Genomic DNA, 22,869 nt, shown 5'->3' with positions numbered 1-22,869 from the left:
TCCGCATGAAATTAATCATGCTTATTATTTATGTTGTTTTTCTTATAATTACAAACACTGACATGAGTTTATAGCAGAAAAGTTAAATTCTTTTTTTGTTTGAAAGAATATATTTCCTGATTGTGCCCATTTTATTTTCATGAAAATCGGTTTAGTAATTTTGTGTTAAAATCAAAATAACTGAAATACGTTTTTGAAGTCGGTTCCATTTTTATGTTAAAAAGTTTATTTAACTCAGCAGTGCAGTCGTAAGTAGAGCTGATTGTTATACATTTATTACAAACTAATTTAAGAGGTTGATCTCATTCTTCTGAACTCTGAAACAAAACAAAGTCCACAAGGAAAAGTCCTCCAGTTCCGTTGTCAGTACAGTTTTAAGTAATTAGCAGTTAAAGAACATAATATACTTACTCATTGTGTTCTGAATAACTAATGCAAACGTGTGAAAATTTAATACGTCTCAAAATTTATAAATTAAGGACGAAGTAGGAAGCATCGTAATCGCCCTATCTACGTTAACTGCAGATTAAGCCTTGATCACACTGATACACATAAATTCAAATGTTTCTAAATGTTTTTGGAAATTATAGTTCAGTATTAGGCACTGGGCCTTTTAAATAGGCTGATGCAGTTCAAAAATGAAGTTATGCGTTTTATTTTTTAGTTATCATCATTATCAACCCATATTCGGCTCACTGCTGAGCTCGAGTCCCCTTTCAGAATGAGAGGGGTTAGGCTAGTGGTCCACCACGCCGGCCCAATGCGGATTAGTAGACTTCACACACGCTGAGAATTAAGAAAGTTCTCTGGTATGCAGGGTTCCTTTTGAGACACGTGATATTTAATTTCTTAATGTCCACACAAGTGAAAAGTTGAATGTGCATGCTCCGAACCGGATTCGAACCCACGCACAATGGAATCAGAGACAGAGGTATATCCACTGGGCTATCTATCACGGCTAGATATTTCGAAGGATTTCCTAGATAATAAGCAAAATATGAGTATGTCTATGAAAATAAACATATTGACTTGTAATGAGCAGCGCGAATGTTACATCACAGAAAAATACGAAAACATTTTAGCGAGCATTCGATCGAGCAGATCTGGCGAGCATTCTAGCAGATTTGCTTGATTGAATCGAGCGTTCGCTAGAATTCTCAAGATGTTCGTAGCAATATTTAGTTCTATGCTTGGCTCGGCTCATTGTTCAGTTCGACAAATACAAAAACGGCGAATGCTCGATGTTCTGTTACAAGTGAATGCTTAAGTCTATCAGCACCTTAACAGTTAAAACTGTAACCCTTTATGAACTTACAATTGAAATACTAGTAGGTAATTCATTTTCAGATTTTAGTAACTGAATGCACAAAATTGCTGTAATTTCTACATGGTGTCACTGAGCTTTCATAAATTTTAGTTGCTTTGTGACTTTGTTCACTAACACTTATAAAAATTATCACTTAAGCAATAACAAAAGCTGTAGCAGTCTATAATAGAAGCGTAAGATTCAATAGATATAGGATCTAATGTATTATAAATTAAAAAAATATATAACCAAAATGATTCTGAACTTTTTAATACATTACTAGCAGCGCCATGCTGTTCATGCGGTGCTAGTAATGTATGCATATAGTGCATGTGGTAGTCTTATTTTAAAAATCGTTTGAGTGGCCTGGACGTGACCTACCGTGAAAGCATAACAAACAAATAAACACACACATTCGCATTTTATAAGTTACGATGATGCAGTGAGGACGTGCCTTTATCAGGGCTACGCAGTCGGATGTCGCTAATTCCGTACGCACATAGTGAATTACTAATCAGTGACACCTAGCGGCGCCCATCAGTATTCTGCCAGCACCCACCGGTCGAGCGACGGCAAATCGCTAAAAATATAAGATACGGCAAGGGCACCTCATGGCCGACATGACCTTACTCGAATCTCATAAAATAACATCCAAACGCGTCTTCCTGATGTGATAAAACAGTTAGTACTTCAAACTGACGTGGCGAATTGTATCAACTGTCTTTTGTTTCTAAGTTTTTATTAAGTACCAAGTTTTTAGTAAGCTACCTTTATACCGCGTATCACATTAGGACGATAATGTTAGATGAAAGGTTAGATAAACGGTGTGAAAGAAAGTACATATTAATAACTAGCTGACGCCGCGCGCGTTTTACCTGCGTGGTTCCCGTTACCGTAGAAATACGGGGATAAAATATAGCCTATAGCCTTCCTCGATAAATGGGCTATCTAACATTGAAAGATTTTAAATCGGACCAGTAATTCCTGAAATTAGCGCGTTCAATCAAACAAACAAAAAAAACTCTTCAGGTTTATATTATTAGTATAGATTAATTGAAATAAATTAAAACTAAGAATTAACAGAATATTAATTTTAAATAAAAAAAAATAGAAATACAAGGTGTTTACTAAATGTACGGACGATTTCTAATTAAATGAAACAAAAGTAACGTTACTAACGGATTTATTACAGTACAACTTTGTGTAGGAAGACAAACTAACATGAAGAGTTAACAATAAAACTTAAAGTCATGTAAAATGGTACAAGTTATCTAAGACTGGTGTAGAGATCAGAGAAATTAACCGATTTATTTTCCTCAGGCTTGCTTATTTAGTTATTATAAAAACTCTCAGTTTTAGCAGAAGAAGCTTCAAAATTTTCGATACGTGATTACTTGTTCTTGGATACGAAATACGTTTCTTACCTTTTGAAGAGCACAGAAAAATTGCCTTTCGTGTCTAATAACCATTTCGTTGAACTACGATACTTGATTAGATAAGGGAATGTAAAATGCTTTTATTGTTATCCGCATGGTTTTCTGCTAGGACGGAAATGCGATCTTTTTATTTTTTTTTTTATTATTAACTCTTCTTGCTAGATGCGTTAACATCAATTAACAAGCATCTTAATTAGTTTACAGCATGACTAATACTTAAATAACTGTGCGTTTTGCAGTCAGTATCCTTTACTAATTTTATCAATTTACAAATAAATATTGATTATATGAAATAATAGTAGATTTTCAATAACAAATTAAACAAATTTAAATATAAATTGCGAACAATGTCAACTCTACCATAGGTATCATCATTTACATTAAGATAATAGTCCATCACGCTGGCCCGATGCAGATTGGATGACTTCAAACACGTTGAGAATTAAGAAAATTCTCAGGTAAAGCAGGTTTCCTCCCGACGTTTTTCCTTTACCGTTTGAGGCACATGATATTTAATTTCTAAAAAGCACAAAACTGAAAAGTTGGAGGTGCATGCCCCGGCCGGATTAGATCCTATGCCTTCCGAATCAAAGGCAGAGGTCATATCTAATGGGCTAGCGTGGCTCTACTTTATGTATGGAAAATAGTACTTATTCTAATAATAGAGCTTTTTATGACAGAGCTTCGAGGATGTATACCGCCATGCTATTTCTGCCGCAAAGTAGCAAAGTAGCAGTTTTTCGGTCTGAAAGGCATTGTTGCCAATGTTATTACAGGCATTTAAGGATTAACAACTTCGTTTCAATGATACACATAGTAGCTCTTTATAAGACGTGCTAATTGCATACCTTGCGAAATGTCGCTCTGTTTATTGGCGACTAGCCAACGCTCCGCTGTTTCACCCGCATAGTCCCCGTTCCCGTGAGAATACGAGGATGAAAACATAGCCTGTGAAACTCACAAATAACGTGTACAAACAACAAAGTATTAAATGAATTTAGAAAATCGGTTCTGTAGATCCAGAAATTACTCCGTACTATACCACGAACTTTGCCGCTTTGTTATAATAGTTTATATGGATTTTCACTTAACTTCATTTGGGCCATGTGCGTGGTTCATTGTTTACCTACTATAAAAAAATAACAAAAAATGTCAATGTTCGGTAAACTTTCGTATACAAACAACGATATAATTTGGGCCGTTAAAGTAACCGCCTACCAAATATAGGCGTAATATCTTATGTAACGGGATCTGTATTATGGAACTGTACTTCACATGAGCAATAAAACATTCCTAGATTATCTTACTGGAACAAAAACCTGTATAAACTACGTGTAAATAAGTCGAATTCGGTTCTTTCTGAGAATACTTCAAAACCTTAATAGCTTAACCTCTATATTATTGTCAATATTCAAGGTATAGAACTGCAAAAATGCAATCCAACTCAGTTTGCCTACAAATAAAACTGCATATAGGATAGGCAGTTTCTATTCATTAATTTTAACTATAAGTAACACGTAACTATTCTATCTAGCTTCTGCTTACCATTTTAATCATCGTTATAGTAGGTATGTACCTATGGTTAAATAAACTCAACTTTTAGCTGATGAAAGAATAAGGCTCCATTCACATGGGTGCAGAGTCGAAGTCGCAGCATCACTAAATACTAACATCATTTAACAACCCTATCATAAACAATACGAGTATCTCAAGTTAGAAATAGTGTCATGTAAATTTAAAGACATATAGCCACGCCTAACAAAGAACGTCTACTAGAAAGTCAAAAGCACAAACTAAGTTGAAAAAATCCTGATAAAATTGATATTTCAAAGTCTTTTTACACATGTCAAGACGTTTTGCTTTTGCTCCGCGCCAATGTGAAAGGAGCTTAAAAATTCTTATGATTATGGCAGTTTTATAAACACTCGGATAGTGTTGCAACTTTGGTCGATCGTTGAAGTCTACTACAAGTAAATGGACATACTGAAATCTACGGCTTCACAACTCGTACACAACACAACTGTATTTTATTGACTCATATTATCGAATAATAAAGATAATATTATAAATATATAACAGTTTAGCTTATTATAAAATAATATTTACTCTAAATTACCCCATAAATAATCTAATTTTAGAAAATCTATTAGTTTTTACAAAGCTTTCTACATTTCTTATCTACTATATCGCATTAACATTTCTTTTCTATACTATAGGATTTGTTGTATAAGCGTATTCTAAGAATTTATTGGAAGCTGCTTTTTTGTGGTGATTTATAAGATCATTATTTTGATCTTAGTAAGGTGCTTTAGACCTTCAGTTTTGACTGCGCAGTTATAACTGTACAGTTTTTTCTAATCACAAATTCAATAAAAAACATTAGAAAAAACTGCACAGTCAAAACTGACAGACACTACACACGGACAATTTTACTGAACAGTTCAACTCTTCAGAACAAACTGTGCAGATAATATTGCAAATCTAAGTTCAGCATATTTGTCTGAGATAAAAGGTTGCAATAATGTTAGCAGGTACTAAATCTTACAGCGTAAGCCTGCAATTTGCTGGACAAGCAAAATTGTATTGTTAGACTGAAATATGAGGACGGCTATTCACAGCTAAATATTAAGTCCAAACAGCAGATATGTATAATATAACCTAAAGCATCATACAGGATGCTGGGGAGTTTTTCCCATAACTCTAGGGTTATATTCTTTACCGAAAATTAATTAAAAATGTTCAAAGAACATGTGTTCTATAATTAATATTTTCGGAGTAAATAATATTTCTTTTGTAAATAAATCTTAGAATGTGTCCCACATCCTTATAATTATGAGTAGCCAAACTTTAAAATTATAAAATGCAACAGTACATAAAGGCGTTTGTTACAGGCGTGGATAGTCGGAATTATTTGAATTACTTTGTATGAGAACATAAAAAGTTTTAATTTATTAGTTTAAAAAAAATAGTTATGCAGTGCTCTTATAAGTGAACTCGTCAACATCTTGAAGTTATGGGCAATACTCCCCAGCACCCTGTATGGTTAAAATTATTGACATCCATAACGCGTAAATTGTATAAGCCTTAATATATTAATATATGAAAATCAATTCCTTTGTAAAATAATTGAAATCATTCTTTGAGTATGTACTCAAGTCAAAACAACCTCCAAAATTACCAACAACCTAAAATATTGGATCACATAAAGTAGTCCAACATTACGTCTCAACAGTCTACACAACTTTATAGGTACTTTAGATTCTATTATTATTCTAAGCCTGTTATACAAGTAGTCTTCATCAGTTGTCACCATTGAGTTATATTATGTACTAAAGAAGACACCACTCATCACTACTGCGTTCCGTTCAACTGCAGCGATATCGCCGCAATTCATAGTTGCTACTGTCTTGCTAGCTCACCATGTTGATCGAAACGCGTAAGCGTTACGTATTTCATGGCGTTTACGAGATTTTGCTCGCAAGAAAACAATATTCTATATGCGATGCAGTGCTGCAAAATATTTTGATAGAATACGAATACCTATAAGTAAGTAGACTTAACTAATGTTTTAGCGTTGCAGCAAAATCTTCATGTTTATGTTGCTTCTCCAGATTCTCTAATACGTACCTACTACATATAACTCAATGGTTGTCACTTATTTTCACCCATGGCAAGTCCTTCCGCTTGCGTGCCCTGAGGATATCCACATAATCTAACAATGTAATGTTCTCAGACCGGCTACATCAATAAAGCCTCGCTGGAATACATCTAGGTCGGAGTTGTCACTCATGCGGTGTGCGAGCGCCTTCTCCTGTGCTAGGGGGTGCCATGCTCCGAGAGTGCAGCCCACGTCGTCGCCCGCTGCATGGTAATGACACCTTCGCGTCGCTCGCACCGAGGGCACGTATTCAAACACACGAACTCGCTTGCATCGGTGTAACGCGAACCATAGCCCTGGATGTAGAGATAAGGAAAGTTGTTTATAAATACTTCCTTCTTGGTTAGCACTACGATATTTTTTGCTACAGATGTGTTACGTGCCTACAAAATCGGCGCAAAAAATGATCCGCCACAGACTACTCCAATGAACGCACACAAACATAATTATTTTGTGTTTAACTCCGTTATATATTTATGTATATACAGTTTAGAGCTAGATCTTTAAATGAGAGTTAATTCCAGGAGTAATAATGAAAATAAAAACCACCGGACCACACACCAGCCACATGGTGGCTAATTTTAATTAACTGGTTGATTGTTTAGTTGACATGAGGCTTATTCTTATTATTCTTAAGTTATATGTTTCTTCAACTGTACCGGCAAAGACATGATTCAGTTATGTCTTTTAATTTAAAATTTGCTATAAAATGACTAGGGATTTGTACTGTACATTTTTAATTTGTTTGTTGATAAAGATTCCACACCGGGTTTGACTTTAGTATGTGTATGTCTGTGATTGAAAAAACCTGTACACATACAAAGGTAAATTTTTTTTTTGAATACTAACCAATGAATCCAGAAGACGGAGGATTTCTCCTTAGTCGGTAAGTTGACGAATCTTGAAGCACTTCCCACAAATCCCACAGAACGTGTGGATTAAGGAGATGAACATCTGATGTACCACGACGCTCCAGTAATCTACCGAATTGTCAGGATATAGTTAAAAAGTATTTAGGTATAATGATTTCATTAACTACCATATTTACAAACGTAAATACATAATAAAGTATGTACGTAAAAATTACCTTTTGTAAACGGAAAATACTGGAAAATCGGGGCGAAGATACCATTCTTGCAAAGTGGACGAATAATTTGCCGGATCCCAAATTAGTATTGACACATTTTTGTACAGAGGATCCTCTAAAAAATTAAACTCAGGCTTAGTAGCTACCTGAAAATGAATAATTAATATTTCATAATCTATTTTTCATATTAAATTCACGGCATTTGTGAACACACTCAACCGGCTCGACCGATTTTCATAAAATTTCTTGATAGATATGAAAATAGATCGTAAAGTATTTTTCACCCTCCTACCCCCACCCCTATTTTTAATAGGGATTAGGTATATTATTTTTGTATAAAATATGGCAAAAAATGTTTGCCATCCCTACGTCATTGACATTCCTAGAACTCGTACGAAGTGATTTGCTTCTTCGTTTCTTATACGCATGGCTATTAGAGTATGGAACTCTCTTCCAAAGTCACTATTTCCTAATTCTTACAACCTGGGCATCTTTAAGATGAAAGTGAATAGACATCTTCTAGGCAAGCGCGTTCCACCTTAGGCTACATCTACACTTACCGTCAAGCGCGAGCTTATTCCTTATAAAAATGCTTACCTGTGAATTTAGAATACGAAAAGTTGTTTTAGAGCCAACATCATCAGTGTAGTTTTCAACCGGAGCGTTGTTAAATCTCAGCACCATATCATGTGTATCTATAAAAATATAATAAATAAATCAATCAACTTCAGGAAAATAGTCAAGACGTTGAAGATATTTTATAGTGAAAATAAAGGTATTAAAATACTGTGTGTAACTGGGATCTTCCAATGCTTTACAATATGTACGAATCTTCCAATACTCTATATATAATTTGTTTTTAAAAAATCCCGCGGGAACCATGCATTTTCCGGGATAAAAAGTAACCTAATATGTTCTACTCCAAGGACCAATTTTTCTCTATACCACATTTCATACAAATCGTACAGCAGTTTAGTCGAGAAAAGGTAACAGACAGACATACAGACTTGCTTTTTTTATACTTTCGCATATTTTATAATATTTGTAGGTATGGATCACGGAATTATAAATTGAAAAAAATATTACCTAATGAGAAGAGAGAACCTTCTGAAACTTGTCTAGTAGATACTCACTGGAAGGTTCCAGCCTTGGTTTAATAAATAAATATTTGTTTGTAAAACAAAATAAAGCCTAAGGAAAGAGTAATCATCATTGCAACCTATATTCGGCCCACTGTTGAGCACGAGTCTCCTATCAGAATGGGAGGGGTAAGGCCAATAGTACACCACGCTAGCCCAATCCGAATCGGCAGACTTCACACACCTTGAGAATTAAGATAATTCTCAGGAATGCAGGTTTCCTCACGACGTTTTCGTTCACCGTTTGACTGAAAACATAACACTACTGAAAAGTTGGAGGTGCATGCCCCGGACCGGATTCGAACCTACGGCCTCCAAATCGAAGGAAGAGGTCATGTTCACGAGGCTATCACATCTCAAACGGTTTAAAGAGTAATAAGACCATACAAATTATTTAGTTACGTACAAGTTCTAACCCTTTGAAACAATGGACATAAACAGAGCCATTTGCAATAAATAACCGATAATTACTACGCGCGCTTATTAAGCGCTATTAAATAAAACGATCACTTTTTTTGTTGAAGATAACATGCTCCTATTTTTATAAAAGCATGTTATCTTTATAATCTTAATGAGTAGTTAATCCTTAGTTTTTATTAATAACAAACCGACCTATACTGTAAAATACTAGCTGACGCCCCGCAGTTTCACCCGCGTAGTTCCCGTCGCCGTTGAAATACGGCTATAAAATATAGCCTATGACAATCAAAAATAACGTGGCTTACTTAATCCAGAAATTACCTAGTAAAACACTACTTACCTCTTTATAATATTCTAATAGAAATATAGAATATATTACAATCTACTCCTGTGGATTGAAAGTCTGTGATGAACCTTCTTCATTTGAATGAACTGAAAGTTTCGCAGACCTTCTTTTTTCTTGTTTCTACCATCATTAAGTACGGTAGGCGAATATGAAGGTTGGACCATGGCACAGAATATTTAAGTACAAGGCTATGTTATGACTTTGGGAGTGCCAAGTGTATCGCGTATTTCTTAATATTATACAAAATGGTAAAGTTTGATTTCTTGTTTGCTTATTCTTTACGGCTTAACTCGAGAACTGACCGGTTTTTTTGATTCGTGTCTGTGCACAGATTTAAGAAGTAAAAGCGTTAGCTTTTTGCCTATTCTGTGTGTTTAACGACAAATTTATGGTGGTCTGTATGTTATTCTATTGTTTTTTTAAAGAATATTTGCCATACATTTTAAATATGAGCAATATTCCCATTTCCCTTTAACTAGTCGGATAAGACTGTGTTAAGAAGGGGTACGACAATAGTCCAGAAGGCAGGAATTGAACCACCACCTCTAGGTGATGAGACCGGCCGCCTTACCACTGAGTGTTTGAGGCTTTTATTAACTGTATCAGTACATACAAATAATAACAGAGCAAGTAACTAATAACTGTTCAATAATGCATGCGATGCAGTTCCGAGCATTGACACGATAGCTGCACCTATTGTATTTACTTTGCAGGCAGATTATGTTGCAATTTAGCTGCAAGTTACGAATTTGGCCGTATGCATAGGTCGTATGGGTTCTAAGAAAATGAATTGTCATTTTAGTTGTTTCCTTCCGCGATGCCGCGACGGGGTATTTCTGTTTTTTAGCGGAGTAAAATATTTTCCCAGGATAATACGGTGTCACACTTCTTCATCATCATCGGGATATTTTGTCCCTACTGTAACTATAAAACTCTTCCTCCAAAGAAGGTTGGCTGAATCAGAGTCATAATATTTTACTCTATAGTCTACGAATATAATAAAGAGGTTAATTTGTGGTGTTTAATCTCTGGATCTACTAAACCGATTTTGAAAATTCTTTTACCACTAGAAAGCAGCGTTGTTTGTGACTGTCATCTAAATATATGAAAACTCATGACGAAATCTTGAAAACCAAAGATGAAAGGCAGGTAGGTTGTTTATAGTTAGTAGACGTCCGCTAAGAACAGATTATGCGACTGGGCCGGATTAAAGAGGTCGAACTTTTCAATCTTATGATCGCGAAATAATCTTGTACTTTGGCGTCGGCAAACATAATATTGGATAGGCAGGTGTCACTTTGCGAAAGTTCATCATGATTATATAATGATTTATTTATTTCGCTATCATCCGCGAAAAGACCGACGAACCCATGCGACAACGTCACCCAGGTCCGACAAAATACTCTCTACGTACGTTTCACCCCGAAACCGGTGGATCCTCAGGAGATGTTGACTCTACAACGTACAATTGCAAAGTTTGCAATTGCTTGTTGACCTGGGTGACGTTGTCGCATGGGTTCGTCGGCTTTTCGCGGATGATAGCAAAATAAATAAATCATTATATAAACATAATATTGTTATAGATATATAAACCTAAGTAGTCTAGTATTTTATCGCAACTTTCGATAAAGCCATAGCTGCAAAGGACATCATGTGCGAATGACTAACAACGTAGGTGTACCTAAATAATAATTTGCCGCGTGAATCATTGCGCATGATTTTTACAGCATGTGGTCGCACGTTCCTACGTATGAATTTGCGGGTTGTTAGATTACTTGCAAAATAAATTCAGTTGAATTGAATCTAAATAGTTAAATCCATAGGGAAATGACGACCACCACTATATGTAGTAGTTGACTATTGCTTACCATTATTTTTAGCTTTCCTCATTATTCATAATTTAAATTTGTATTTAATCATACCAATTTATTTTTATTAAATAATTGGGACCCGCCCCGACTTCACACGAGTGCTATGTAGATACTAATATTGTGATTAGTCAGATTAGTCAGATTGTTAAATTTCTGATTTCTGTACTATATGTAAATAATACGTTCTTTTCATGCACATAAATCTTCCTCTTTAATCACTCTATCTATTGCTGAAAACTACATTAAAATCCGTTGAATAGTTCGAAAGTTCTAAGCGAACATCCAGCGAAAGCGACTTCATTTTACACTATGTCATCCTCATGATCATGTTGGTAGTGGTACTTACCTACCCCAAAAACAGGCCTGCCCCCCTAGTCTAGTGGCATGTCGATTCTCTTTCTACGATCGCTAACGCTTCGAAAACTAGAAAAATGTATAGGAATGACAGATCTTGATCACGTGACCTGTCGATAGCAAATGTCATTCTCATACATCTTTCTAGATTTCGAAGCGTTAGCGATCGTAGAAAGAGACTCGAAGTGCCACTTGGCTAGGGGGGCTGGCTTTTTGAACATATCCGTTTTTTTGTTCGAAGAAAATAATCCCCCATTGACACTAATTTTTTCTGACGATTTCAGTAAAGCACAGTAATAAAAATTGTCTTTATTATCTGTAGTTTTTTTTCCCATGCTGAGAGCGACAAAAGTATATAAGCACTTACTACATATACTTTGTATCATCTAATCTAATTAGTCCCTATGACGCTTTAGTAACTGCAAATATAGCATCCCGGGCTCCCCTGCTATTAGATTGAGAGTCTGTAGACCCTAACCATCCTCATCTTATAAAAGCTGAAAGTTTATCAGCCCAAGTTCCTATCATAAGTACGTGCGGTACGCCATAGAGTTTAAACCGTAGGCTTTGGGGTTTATTAGGTTTTAAGGCTTTAGACCATCAACCTTCCAAATATCCAAATTACCTTCGTTTTGATTTTACTCTGGATTAACACATAGGATCCCGGAAAAACCAATGGTACCCGCGAAATTTGTGAAAAACTGAATTCCACGCGGACACGTGAAAACAAGGGCGTCTTTTAGTGGATTGATAATGATGATGTAACCCTCCTTATGAACATCTTACAACATTCGCTATACAAAAACGCCATGAAGATAACTATGGTTCAATTAGGTACGGAAATGGTTCAGTAGGTACGCACAGGTATTCCAGATACCTACAAATGGAATCAGGCGCCGGAGTTGGCGCCAACGACGCGACGTTCAGCTGCTCGCTCCATATTAGCATATCAGCGGTGTCACGTGTTGCTGCCAGCTTAGATTGGTGCGATCATGAATAAATCAACTGATCAACGCATAATAAACATTTACATGGTATGATCACTATCTGACAGACCTGTATGACAGCGTTCCCACGTTATTAAATACCTAATTACTGATGTGAAGTGAGGATGCAGTTTAGATAGAAGTACTGGTATCGACTGGAGGTAAGTATCATTATCATCATTAACAACCTCAACATAGTCAGGTCACTGTTGTGCATAAGTCTTCTCTCAGAATGAGTGGGGTTGGGCTATTAATCCACCACGCTGGCCCAATGCGGATTGGCAGACTTCACACACATTGAGGATTAAGAAAATTCTCAGGTATGCAGACTCACGCTGTTTTCCTTCATTTGAGACACGTGGTATTTAATTTCTTAACATTTCTGCATATATTTTTTTTGTTGGAGATGCATGCCCCGGACCAGATTTGTACCTCCAAATCGAAGGCAGAGGTCAAGCCCTATCATCAGCGGCTTTATATAAGTTTAATATTTTCATTATTATGACGAGCAGGTACCTAGGTAGGTAGATAAAGTTCAAATAGCACATTGTCGAACGTGTTCCTATCTAGTGTCTCTTGCGACGTTGATGGTTGGTCATTATTTTTTAATTAGACCTAGAAATAACGCAGAAATTTATATAAGTACGTAGACAGGCACTTAATTGTTGGTTGATTCATAATTTATAACCGCAGTATATATTACGTAGGTAGGTAACAATAAATAGGCGGTAAACTACAATGGTACCTAGTTGTCTGCCATGATTTGTAGCTGTGAGTAATAAGTGAAGTCCCGTGTACAATTCATGTGATTCGCATTCGATTTGGGCCGTTCGCCGAAGAGTGTCGCCTTCGCATGACAATGCGTATCTACACAAAGCGAAGATCCGACGCGATAGCTTCACAATACCGGTCGATCACCTGCAATCGTACTACCAATCTTGATATTCTGCAAAATAATCTAACTATTGCCCTTCTCATTATCCTGACTAGTTACTATGGTTTTAGCTGCCAATAAAAAGGTCAAGCCTTTCCCAAATTTAACCAATTAAAAATCTACTTTTTACGACGTTACGAAAAAAGGACATTTTTGGTCTCCGAGTCTTATACGAGTATTATTATCGAATCAGAACTCCTACAAGGTAAAAGAAAAAGATACTTCTTGATATCTAAATACTTACCCTATCTCTATATCAGTACTAATCTTTTTATGCTTCATAGCTTTAGACACTTAAAGCATAATATTTGATAAAATAAAGTCTAGATAAGTAATTAAATAAAATATTTACTTTACCAATGAATTCTCCCAGACGAGATCCAAGTAAGGCACCAGCGCTAGTTACAACGGCGCAACTGTTAAACATACGACCTTCTTGCAATGGTCTCTTTGGAATGCGGTATCCTAAACTTGCAAAAGGCTCATCCTGCGCTTTTATAGTTCGTACAAACACCTTTTTAAGAACACACAATACGTCTTCTCTAGTTTCATGCTTAGGGGCTCCTCTATCATATTTGACATCGTAAGAGTTTTGTGAATCCAGTCCAGACGTAAAAACTTTGCTTTCACTCATCAAAACACGGTGAAATTCTTTCATAAGCAATTCTTTGAATTCCTTCGATTTTAATTTACATTCCTGTGTGGTGTAATCACTGCAGACGTATTTCTCGCTGTCGAATTCTAATATCGGTTTGTGGATATTTGGAAATCTCGGAACGCCATGGCTTTTGACAACTATGTTATTGGACGGTCGGTCGTGCGATGAGGATTTGTTATTCGACATCAGTTGACCAGTTTTAAAAGCGACCACTGATCTCCTACTTTTCCGCACACTATCAAATTTTAACACCGTAATGTTTATAAGTGAACGAACGTTTTTCGTCTCTTGAATACTTATACCGGCGATGGTCTTTGGAGGGTCTTGAAATTTACTGAACAGTCTCTGTTTTTCTATACTCATCCAGTATTGTGACCATATCAAATACAAATAACCACACATACCAAAACATAGAAGGTTGATGAAAATCCACACGGACATCGCAGCGGCTTTCATTTCTACTGAGATCTAGCTTGATACTGTAGCAGTCAATCACAATGCTATTTAAGTACGAACACTACTTATATATAATAAACTGTAAATATCACAATAACGAAACCATTAAATTTGGTATGTTATCTCAAATGCGTCAATGGATGGATTCCGATCAGCTGAGGACGAGGGGTAAAATACGCGTGCGCTAAATGCTACAACTCCCCCTGCATGGTGTTTGTGCCACTTTAGTTATTCTAGTTCTGCAATTGTAATGACACGGTAATATTTCAAAAGCTAGGATTCAAATTAAGCTCATTAATTTTTTTTAATAAAAAAGCCATAAAGCCAAGCCAGTAAATACCTATTTGATACGTACAGCTTTTTACCACTCTGTACCGAAGTTTTTTTTTTACAATGGTAGGTAAAGTAAGTAGGTATAATAACCTAGGTAACCCAGTAAGGTAGTCGTTATTTTAAGGACGTACGAGATAGAAACCGTCGTAATTAATTAGCTATTTATAATGAACTAATGCAAAATCACGTCATGAAAAAATTGCTATTTCAACTGAGATGGCGCTCAAATTATACATCAAATATTATGGTCTGTACAGCCCCTCTAGCCAAGTGGCACGTCGATTCTCTTTCTACGATCGCTAACGCTTCGGAAACTAGAAATATGTATGGGAATGATATTTGCTATCAACAGGTCACGTGATCAAGATCAGTCATTCCCATACATCGTTCTAGTTTTCGAAGCGTTAGCGATCGTAGAAAGAGAATCGACGTGCCACTTGGCTAGGGCGACCGAGTACAATTATTAAGTAGACAGAGAAGTCAACAGAATTTACATGCCGTAGTATGTAAAGAAATTACGACTGTAGGTATAGCTGGTTCGGGAATTCTTTTTTTTTATTATTTACGTTTCAAGTTAGCCCTTGACTGCAATCTTACCTGATGGTAAATGATGATGCAATCTAAGATGGAAGGCGTTTAACTTGTTAGGCGTAGGATGAAAATCCACACCCATTCCGGTTTCTACACGACATCATACCGGAATTCTAAATTGCTTGGCGGTACATCTTAGCTGGTAGGGTGATAACTACCCACGCCACGGCCAAAGCCTCTCACCAACCAGACCTAAACCAATTAAGAAACCTCAATCGGCCCAGCCAGGTATCGAACCCATGACTTTGTCTTGTAACTCCACCGCATATATCACTTTACTACACTTTACGCAATACTCGTTGGTATTCTTTTACTTATATAGAAAGCCACGTTATTTGTGAGTGTCATAGGTTATATTTTATCCCCGTATTCTCACGGGAACGAGAACAACGCGAGTGAAACCGCAGGACGTCGGACAGTTTGCAATAAGTTGAGGCTCTAATATCGTTTCTACAATACGTTAATTCTAATTTGAAACATCGTTCAACATTCTATTTACCTACTTGTCTGTATACAAATTACCGTGAGTCGTGATAGCCCAGTGAATATGACCTCTACCTCAGACTCCGGCGGGTATAGATTCGAATACGGACCAGGGCATGCACCTCCAACTTTTCAGTTATGTGCATTTTAAGAAATTAAATATCACGTGTCTCAAACGGTGAAGGAAAACATCGTGAGGAAATCTGAATCTTTGGCCAGCGTGGTGGACTATTTGGCCTAACCCCTCTCATTCATTCGAGCTCAGAAGTGAGCCGAATATGATGATGATGCATGATGATAAGAATTACAACTATTATATTATTGTCAATTTGGCTAGCTATTACTTTTCTGGAGGCAAGGTAAAACAATGTTAATAATTTAAAGTTTATTATTTACACAATACTCAATTAGGTACTTAAATATAATAGAATACTATATACTGAAATATATAGTATTCTATACTTACTTATTTTAGTATGTTATCTTTGCTACAAAAACAATCTGATATGGTAAGTTTCAAACAATCAAATTACCTACCTACATGGTCACGTGTATTTTATAATTTAGTTTATAGTATTATACATAGTAGTTAAACTTATATTAATATTATTAACAAATGGTTTTTATTTTAAATATTTACACTTAGGGTGACATAAATTAATATTCGAAATCATTTAAAATGCTTAAATGCACATACTTATTTTCTTTGCATAGACAAAACTTACACTAAGGCACACACACACATAAAACTTTACTCTATATTAGTGAGGCAATAGTAAAAACATAGTCATGTAACTATACTCAGAGGCACAAATATCCGCCCACTTTAATAAGACGCGAGTAGATTAAAGTAGGCGGATAATTGTGCCTCTGAGTATATAATAATTTAACGCCTATGCACACCTAGATAGCACTAAAATGAGAATTGACTTGATTCGACTCGTTCATACAACCAAATCCGTACTCTTGCCAAATCTGTGCAAACCATCACAAATTCCAATCAACATGGTAGATGTACAATTTTAAAAACTAATATTAATTAAAAAGACTAAAATTTTGTGCGATTGTGTAAAAAAATAGTAACTGTAGGTGTAGATATGAGTAACTTTTTAAAATATTTCACTTATTTTCCCGTTTATTTGGTTATTTATTTTAAGTCAACACGATGACGCAAGCAATCGCGATGTTTGGTTTCCAAAATGAAGCAGAGGTTTGGAGTCTGCTGGAAGTGCCAAACATGTGGTTCCTGCATAACGTTTATAGTATAAAAAACAACCATTTTGAGCAATTCCCATATTTTTATAGCGCCTCAGCGATCTTCCCAGCGAGTGTATCTTGTAACATCAGGTGCATCCCGAGTCAGCAATGTAGAATAATGCAGTATGGGCAACATTGCACCACCAAGCACCATTACCCCGAAGGTTGGCTTGTGGAATAACCTGAAAATATGAAAATTGTTACACCCGCATGAGTTTCTAAATCCATACTGTCTGTCTGTCTGTTTGTTTCTGTTACATTTTCCTTGTTACAAAAGTATGGTATCAATAACGGGGTATTTGATGACTTGAGTTCAGTTCTTTGTTATACAGCGTGAACGCCGTCTCGCTGCTAGTCGCGTGAGTGATTTTGAGCAATAATAATAATAATAATTCTTTAAACCTAATTCCAAGGACACAAGTCCTGGGATCTGTTCGAGATGTTTCCTCTAACACAAAATTATGTCACTGCTACCAGTCGCGTTATATGAGGCCTGCTAGTCTACATACAAAAGACAACAAATTCACTTGGGCCCTCTAGCCTACAATAGGCCATTGAAAATAAGAAATGAAGGCTAAAACATTACGAGTATTAGCTGCTTTTAGCCTACACAATTAATATTTGAAAGTTGTTTGTTTTTCTTACCAAGGTATAGATATGATGAGGAGAGTATATGAAAAAGATAGAACTAAGTTGATCCAAAATCTTGTGCACCTCCTCAGATTGCTGGAAATCCACTGGCATTGCATAACTGGAAAATTATAGTACCATTTATCAAAAATACTCATTTCTTTAACTGACTTCAAACTCCGTTTTCAACCCATAATTATTTTTGCGTAAGCACGCGATTTTCTTACAAAACTACACTTGATTGATTACCGATTTGGATAGGTACAATGGATGATTTTCATATACATATAATAAATGAAGGCTAGTGAACGGTACACATAATTCTGAAATAGGTAAATTAATTTTTAGTAATTGAAATTTGAAATAAAATGTTATATACTTACACAGTGTTAACCATTCTGGATGAAGTGTCATGGCAGATGCAAAAACTTGCACAAAGCCAAGCATCCTGTATTTCCAGGTGTGTGTATTGGCAACACCTTTCTCTAAGTCGTACAACTGTTTCAGACTGTATGAACCCTTCCTCATTAAAGACAACGGGTCAGCTGTAGGGAACTTGTCTACACTGTACGGTTGTAGTACTCCTCTCTCAACCACACCAACTGCTGTGTACTGAAAATTAAAAAAAAACTTCAAACACTCTTGATTAACCTCCACTTCAATATTGAATTTATGCAATAAACCTTTAAAGTGCAGCATATCCATGAAAATAAAACGAGAGCTACATGTTTCTCCTCAATTTCCACGATTTACCCGCAAAAACTCATTACTTTTGGCTTTAATTATACGCTACGTATTTTGGTGCAAAGGAGGTGAGATTTTATAGCGCCTCCGTGATGAAACCACTGCAAGATATTATTCGAAATGCAATGCTAAAAAAAAACGCAACAAACTGTTACTGAAATTGTAGGTAAGTAATACGTGCGAAAATGGCCCAGAAAGAAGAAAATGTAGGCATAAATTAGTAGATATAAACAATACTGCATAGTGACGATGAAATAAGCAGCGAGTGCGTGACATTATTAATTTTGAATTCTCATTATTTTTCATAATTTAGACAAAACAAGCAGATGGCAAACATGAATGATATATTTAAATAGAAAAAGAGAAATAGAAAGTAAAGTATAAATAGAATAAAACCATCAACATGCAACTGAAAAAACCATTTAGAATTACTTATTACTTTGTATGGAGTGTGAATTCCAATAGAATATTATACTTATTTTATTAAACATTAAATAAAATCCGGTAAATTCCACCACAGGAATCACCACTTATAAAAAAATAAAAAAATACATTTAGGAAATAAAAATAATAATTTTAAGATTCAGGTACATATAACTAAATAAATTATTTTGGATAAGAGGATACATTGTAAACAAAATAATAGGTTGGACGTCAATATGTCAGTATAAAGTGGGACAAAACTAGACTTACAATGTCATCCTCTCGTCCCGCATAAGAGAAATGAATTCGAAGATCACCTATTTCGTGTTCCAGAGCGCTGTTCCCGTGGTAATAGAAACCAGAGTGCAATTTGATATCACTCCGGTCAGGCCTTGTGTCTGACCAGATTTCATAATAGTCATTTACTTTCCTCTTTACATCTAGTCCTAATAAAAATAAAACTACACTGTACATCCTATAAAAGAAGTTTCTATTGACTTTTTTGCTAATTTTTATGTACTGCATGCTAAGTACAAAATATTTTTAACTATTCATAGCAAGCGAAAATATTTTCAAGCCAATTGTATATTGCCTAATAAAGATATCTCAAATCAAACAGTAATAAATTTAATAAATACATATGAAATTAAAAATACGAAGATAATTGAAAGATTTAATTAATAAAGTATTCAATGTTTATTTTTAAAGATCAAATTAGATCATCATCATCATTATTATTATCAACCCATATTCGGCTCACTGCTGAGCTGGAGTCTCCTCTCAGAATGAGAGGGGTTAGGCCAATAGTCCACCACGCTGGCCCAATGCGGATTGGCAGACTTTACACTCGAGGAAATTCTCTGGTATGCAGCTTTCCTCACAATGTTTTTCAAATTAGATATTTAATGAAATTCTAAAATTACATTAGTCGTAATTTTTATCAATTACAAATCCTTGAAAGTTATTTGAATGTGAATCTTAACTACTACTGTTTATGCAAAGAAATGAATTATGCTGAATAATGCTATTTCTGACTCTTACCTAGGTGCATCCATCCAATCTTAACATTGTCAGCTATATGAGTTTCACTAAACATTGGCATGGAGGATGGATTATGATGTCCTGGTCTGATGTAGAATAAGGAAGACTCAACCACATAGTCTCTCCAGTCTTTGTGGTACCAATACGTTTTCTGAGACTCTTCAGCTGGCTCACTCAAAAAATTTTCTGTTTCACTATGGGTAAAGTGTTTAGAAATTATTTAATACTTGCATACAATCTAAGTGTAAAGAACAATACATTTGCCCTATGGAATAAAAAACAGATCTCTTGTTTTATAGTCCTACCTTCAATTTTTGATGATTTCAATCGATTAACAGACTTAGCATTTAATATTTCATTACAGTATGGATTTGTTAGCATAAATAAAGGATTCCTTACGTTGTCTCTTCTATCCATTGGTACATTTGCACTCTTTTCCTCAACTTTACAGCCTGTACATGAATGTTATAGTCAGGCTCAGAAATGGGTTCCAGGATTCTCAAGGGTCCTACAATATGTGCGACACGACCTTCATAGCGTTCCGCCTCATCACCTGCATGCACATCTATGCTCTCTGCTGCAGACACAAGGTCTTCCAGGATAAGGTTGCTCTGTATTGTTTGACCCTGGAATGTCAATGTTAAGCAATATATCAATATATTGGAAACTTCAAGACTTGTCTTGTTAAAGAATATTCCTTCAGTTTTACACACCAGTTCAGTTCAGTTCACACAAGTTCGTTAGTAACATTCCCAATGGTCCGCGCGGGCCGGAGGGCATGTAGCGATGATTGAATAACCCAGACTGATGCACCTCACTTCCCCGCATGCACAATTTCAGACTCGCACAGTCTTTCCCCCCCGTCGCCCGCATATCATGGGAGTGCCATCAAAGAACTTGCCAAGCTACAGTGCTGTATAAGCTGATAACCTTATATTGCATATATGTAAAACAATCCTTTTCTTACCTCTGCCCATATCAAAAAATAGGTAACTCCAGAGAATAAAATCAAGCTCATGAGCGTAGTGAGCCAAGTCTGTTTAAACTGGTTACATACTGCTGTCCAATCCATCTGTAGTGAAAATTTTGATTATTTACTTTAGTCTTTATTTCATTTATTTAGTAATTTAAAAGTTTATTTTAAAATAATATTTAAATTACCAACTTATATTGACTACCTAAAACTAAGTTATATTAACTATGTATAATTCAAAAAAATTTAAGTCTTTATATTCATAGCAGAACTAACTAAAGTGTTTTTCAGATATCATGTGTATATCATGACAGTCACCTGTATTACATTCATAATAGATACTATTATCGTAAATCTTGGCAAACTTTCAAGAGTGAAATGTACTTTCACCAGCACCATCCTATATGAAACAACTATATAAGTAAGATAATTTAAACCACTAACATATTATGATGTCATTATAGTGCAATAAATAATAAGACAGGTTTAAGTTGCCACAAAAATTTTTGGTTTTCCTGGGAACTAATATTTTTAATTCTAAGTCCTATTACACAATAAATATTGCATACTGCCCCTCTAGTTTAAATCTCATTTTAAATTTTGCAGTAATAAATGATGCTAAGGAAATATTGCACCTGATGGGTTACTACCACCTTTAAACAGAGCTACTTCTGGTATGGCAGGGCAGGGAATAAAATGGGTAATAGAAGATACCTATTCACTCTTGACTTTATGATAACCATATTGTAGGTGGTATGGAAAATGGAAAAGCCTCATGTGCTTGTAATTATACTGGAACTCATACTGTACTGCACTGTAGACCAAACCAGACAACCATGCACAACAAAGCGGACCAATGCTGCTTAGCAACAGAAATAAGCATGGCGGTAGAGCTCTACTACTACTGAGCTGAACTTCATCATATCAGCTGATGGACGTCCACTGCAGGACATAGGCCTTTTGCAGGGACTTCCAAACATCACGAACCTTAGCCGCCTGCATCCTGCGAATCCCAGCGACTCGCTTTACGTCGTGGTGGGGATCGACCAACACTGCGTTTTCTAGTCCAGGTTGGGTGGGAGCTAATCTTAACCAAACCTAAACATGCTCAGCTATAATTTCAGGCACTTTTGAGCAAATATATCTAACCAACATACGCATACTTAGATTTATTGTATATATAAAGTTTGAAATATTAATAGACTATAAATATTTATAATAATAATAATGTGCTACACCAATCACCCACCTTCACTGTGGAACAAATAACTATTAATAAAATCGAACAATTAACAAAATTTTAAAAATTTAAATTAACTTCAAATTAATTAATTTCAAATTAACAAATTACAAATCGAATAATTCGTAAATAAAACAAGTAGAGAAAACAGAGTGTAAAAGAAAATCGCGGAAAATCAGCTGCTGCGGCTATTCAGTTATTCACCAATCGCAATCACAAACACAGAGTACTTTTTATATATGGGCAATCCGTATGTTCCTTGGAACAGCTAATCAGCTATTTTTATTTACCCTACATTATTAAAATTTAATAAAAAATTAATTTACTCTTTGACAGAAATAAAAAGAAACCTTGATTTGTCGTCTGTGAGTGTGAAAGAAACGATAACGAATATATATTTTTTTCTTTATTCTTTCCCGTAAGGAAAAGGCGAAGATAGTACACCAAGGAACTTTAATACACCACAGATTAATAGGTACGACGTATTAGTTACACAGTGTTCT

At 35.5% G+C, this 22,869-nt stretch overlaps 2 protein-coding genes across 2 annotated transcripts; both read right to left on the bottom strand.

The window, feature by feature from the left end:
- Window positions 1-2,472: 2,472 nt before the first annotated feature.
- On the bottom strand, window positions 2,473-14,689 carry LOC112043278 (beta-galactoside alpha-2,6-sialyltransferase 2). The gene is made up of 5 exons (XM_024078598.2): window positions 13,895-14,689; window positions 8,085-8,182; window positions 7,488-7,633; window positions 7,250-7,380; window positions 2,473-6,696 (listed from the first exon to the last, which is right to left on the bottom strand). The coding sequence occupies exons 1-5, from the start codon at window positions 14,649-14,651 to the stop codon at window positions 6,455-6,457; spliced, it is 1,374 nt and encodes a 457-aa protein (XP_023934366.2). The 5' UTR covers window positions 14,652-14,689; the 3' UTR covers window positions 2,473-6,454.
- A 1,739-nt stretch (window positions 14,690-16,428) lies between these two features.
- On the bottom strand, window positions 16,429-22,721 carry LOC112043321 (transmembrane protein 43 homolog). The gene is made up of 8 exons (XM_024078663.2): window positions 22,376-22,721; window positions 21,121-21,225; window positions 20,553-20,779; window positions 20,154-20,347; window positions 19,383-19,558; window positions 18,329-18,557; window positions 17,961-18,066; window positions 16,429-17,497 (listed from the first exon to the last, which is right to left on the bottom strand). The coding sequence occupies exons 2-8, from the start codon at window positions 21,223-21,225 to the stop codon at window positions 17,368-17,370; spliced, it is 1,167 nt and encodes a 388-aa protein (XP_023934431.2). The 5' UTR covers window positions 22,376-22,721; the 3' UTR covers window positions 16,429-17,367.
- Between the last annotated feature and the right edge of the window lie 148 nt (window positions 22,722-22,869).

This window comes from Bicyclus anynana, chromosome 4 (assembly GCF_947172395.1).
Source record: "Bicyclus anynana chromosome 4, ilBicAnyn1.1, whole genome shotgun sequence".
Taxonomy (NCBI): Eukaryota; Metazoa; Arthropoda; class Insecta; order Lepidoptera; family Nymphalidae; genus Bicyclus; species Bicyclus anynana.
Note: the sequence above shows the minus strand (reverse complement) of the source record. Positions and strands in the feature narration are given on the sequence as shown.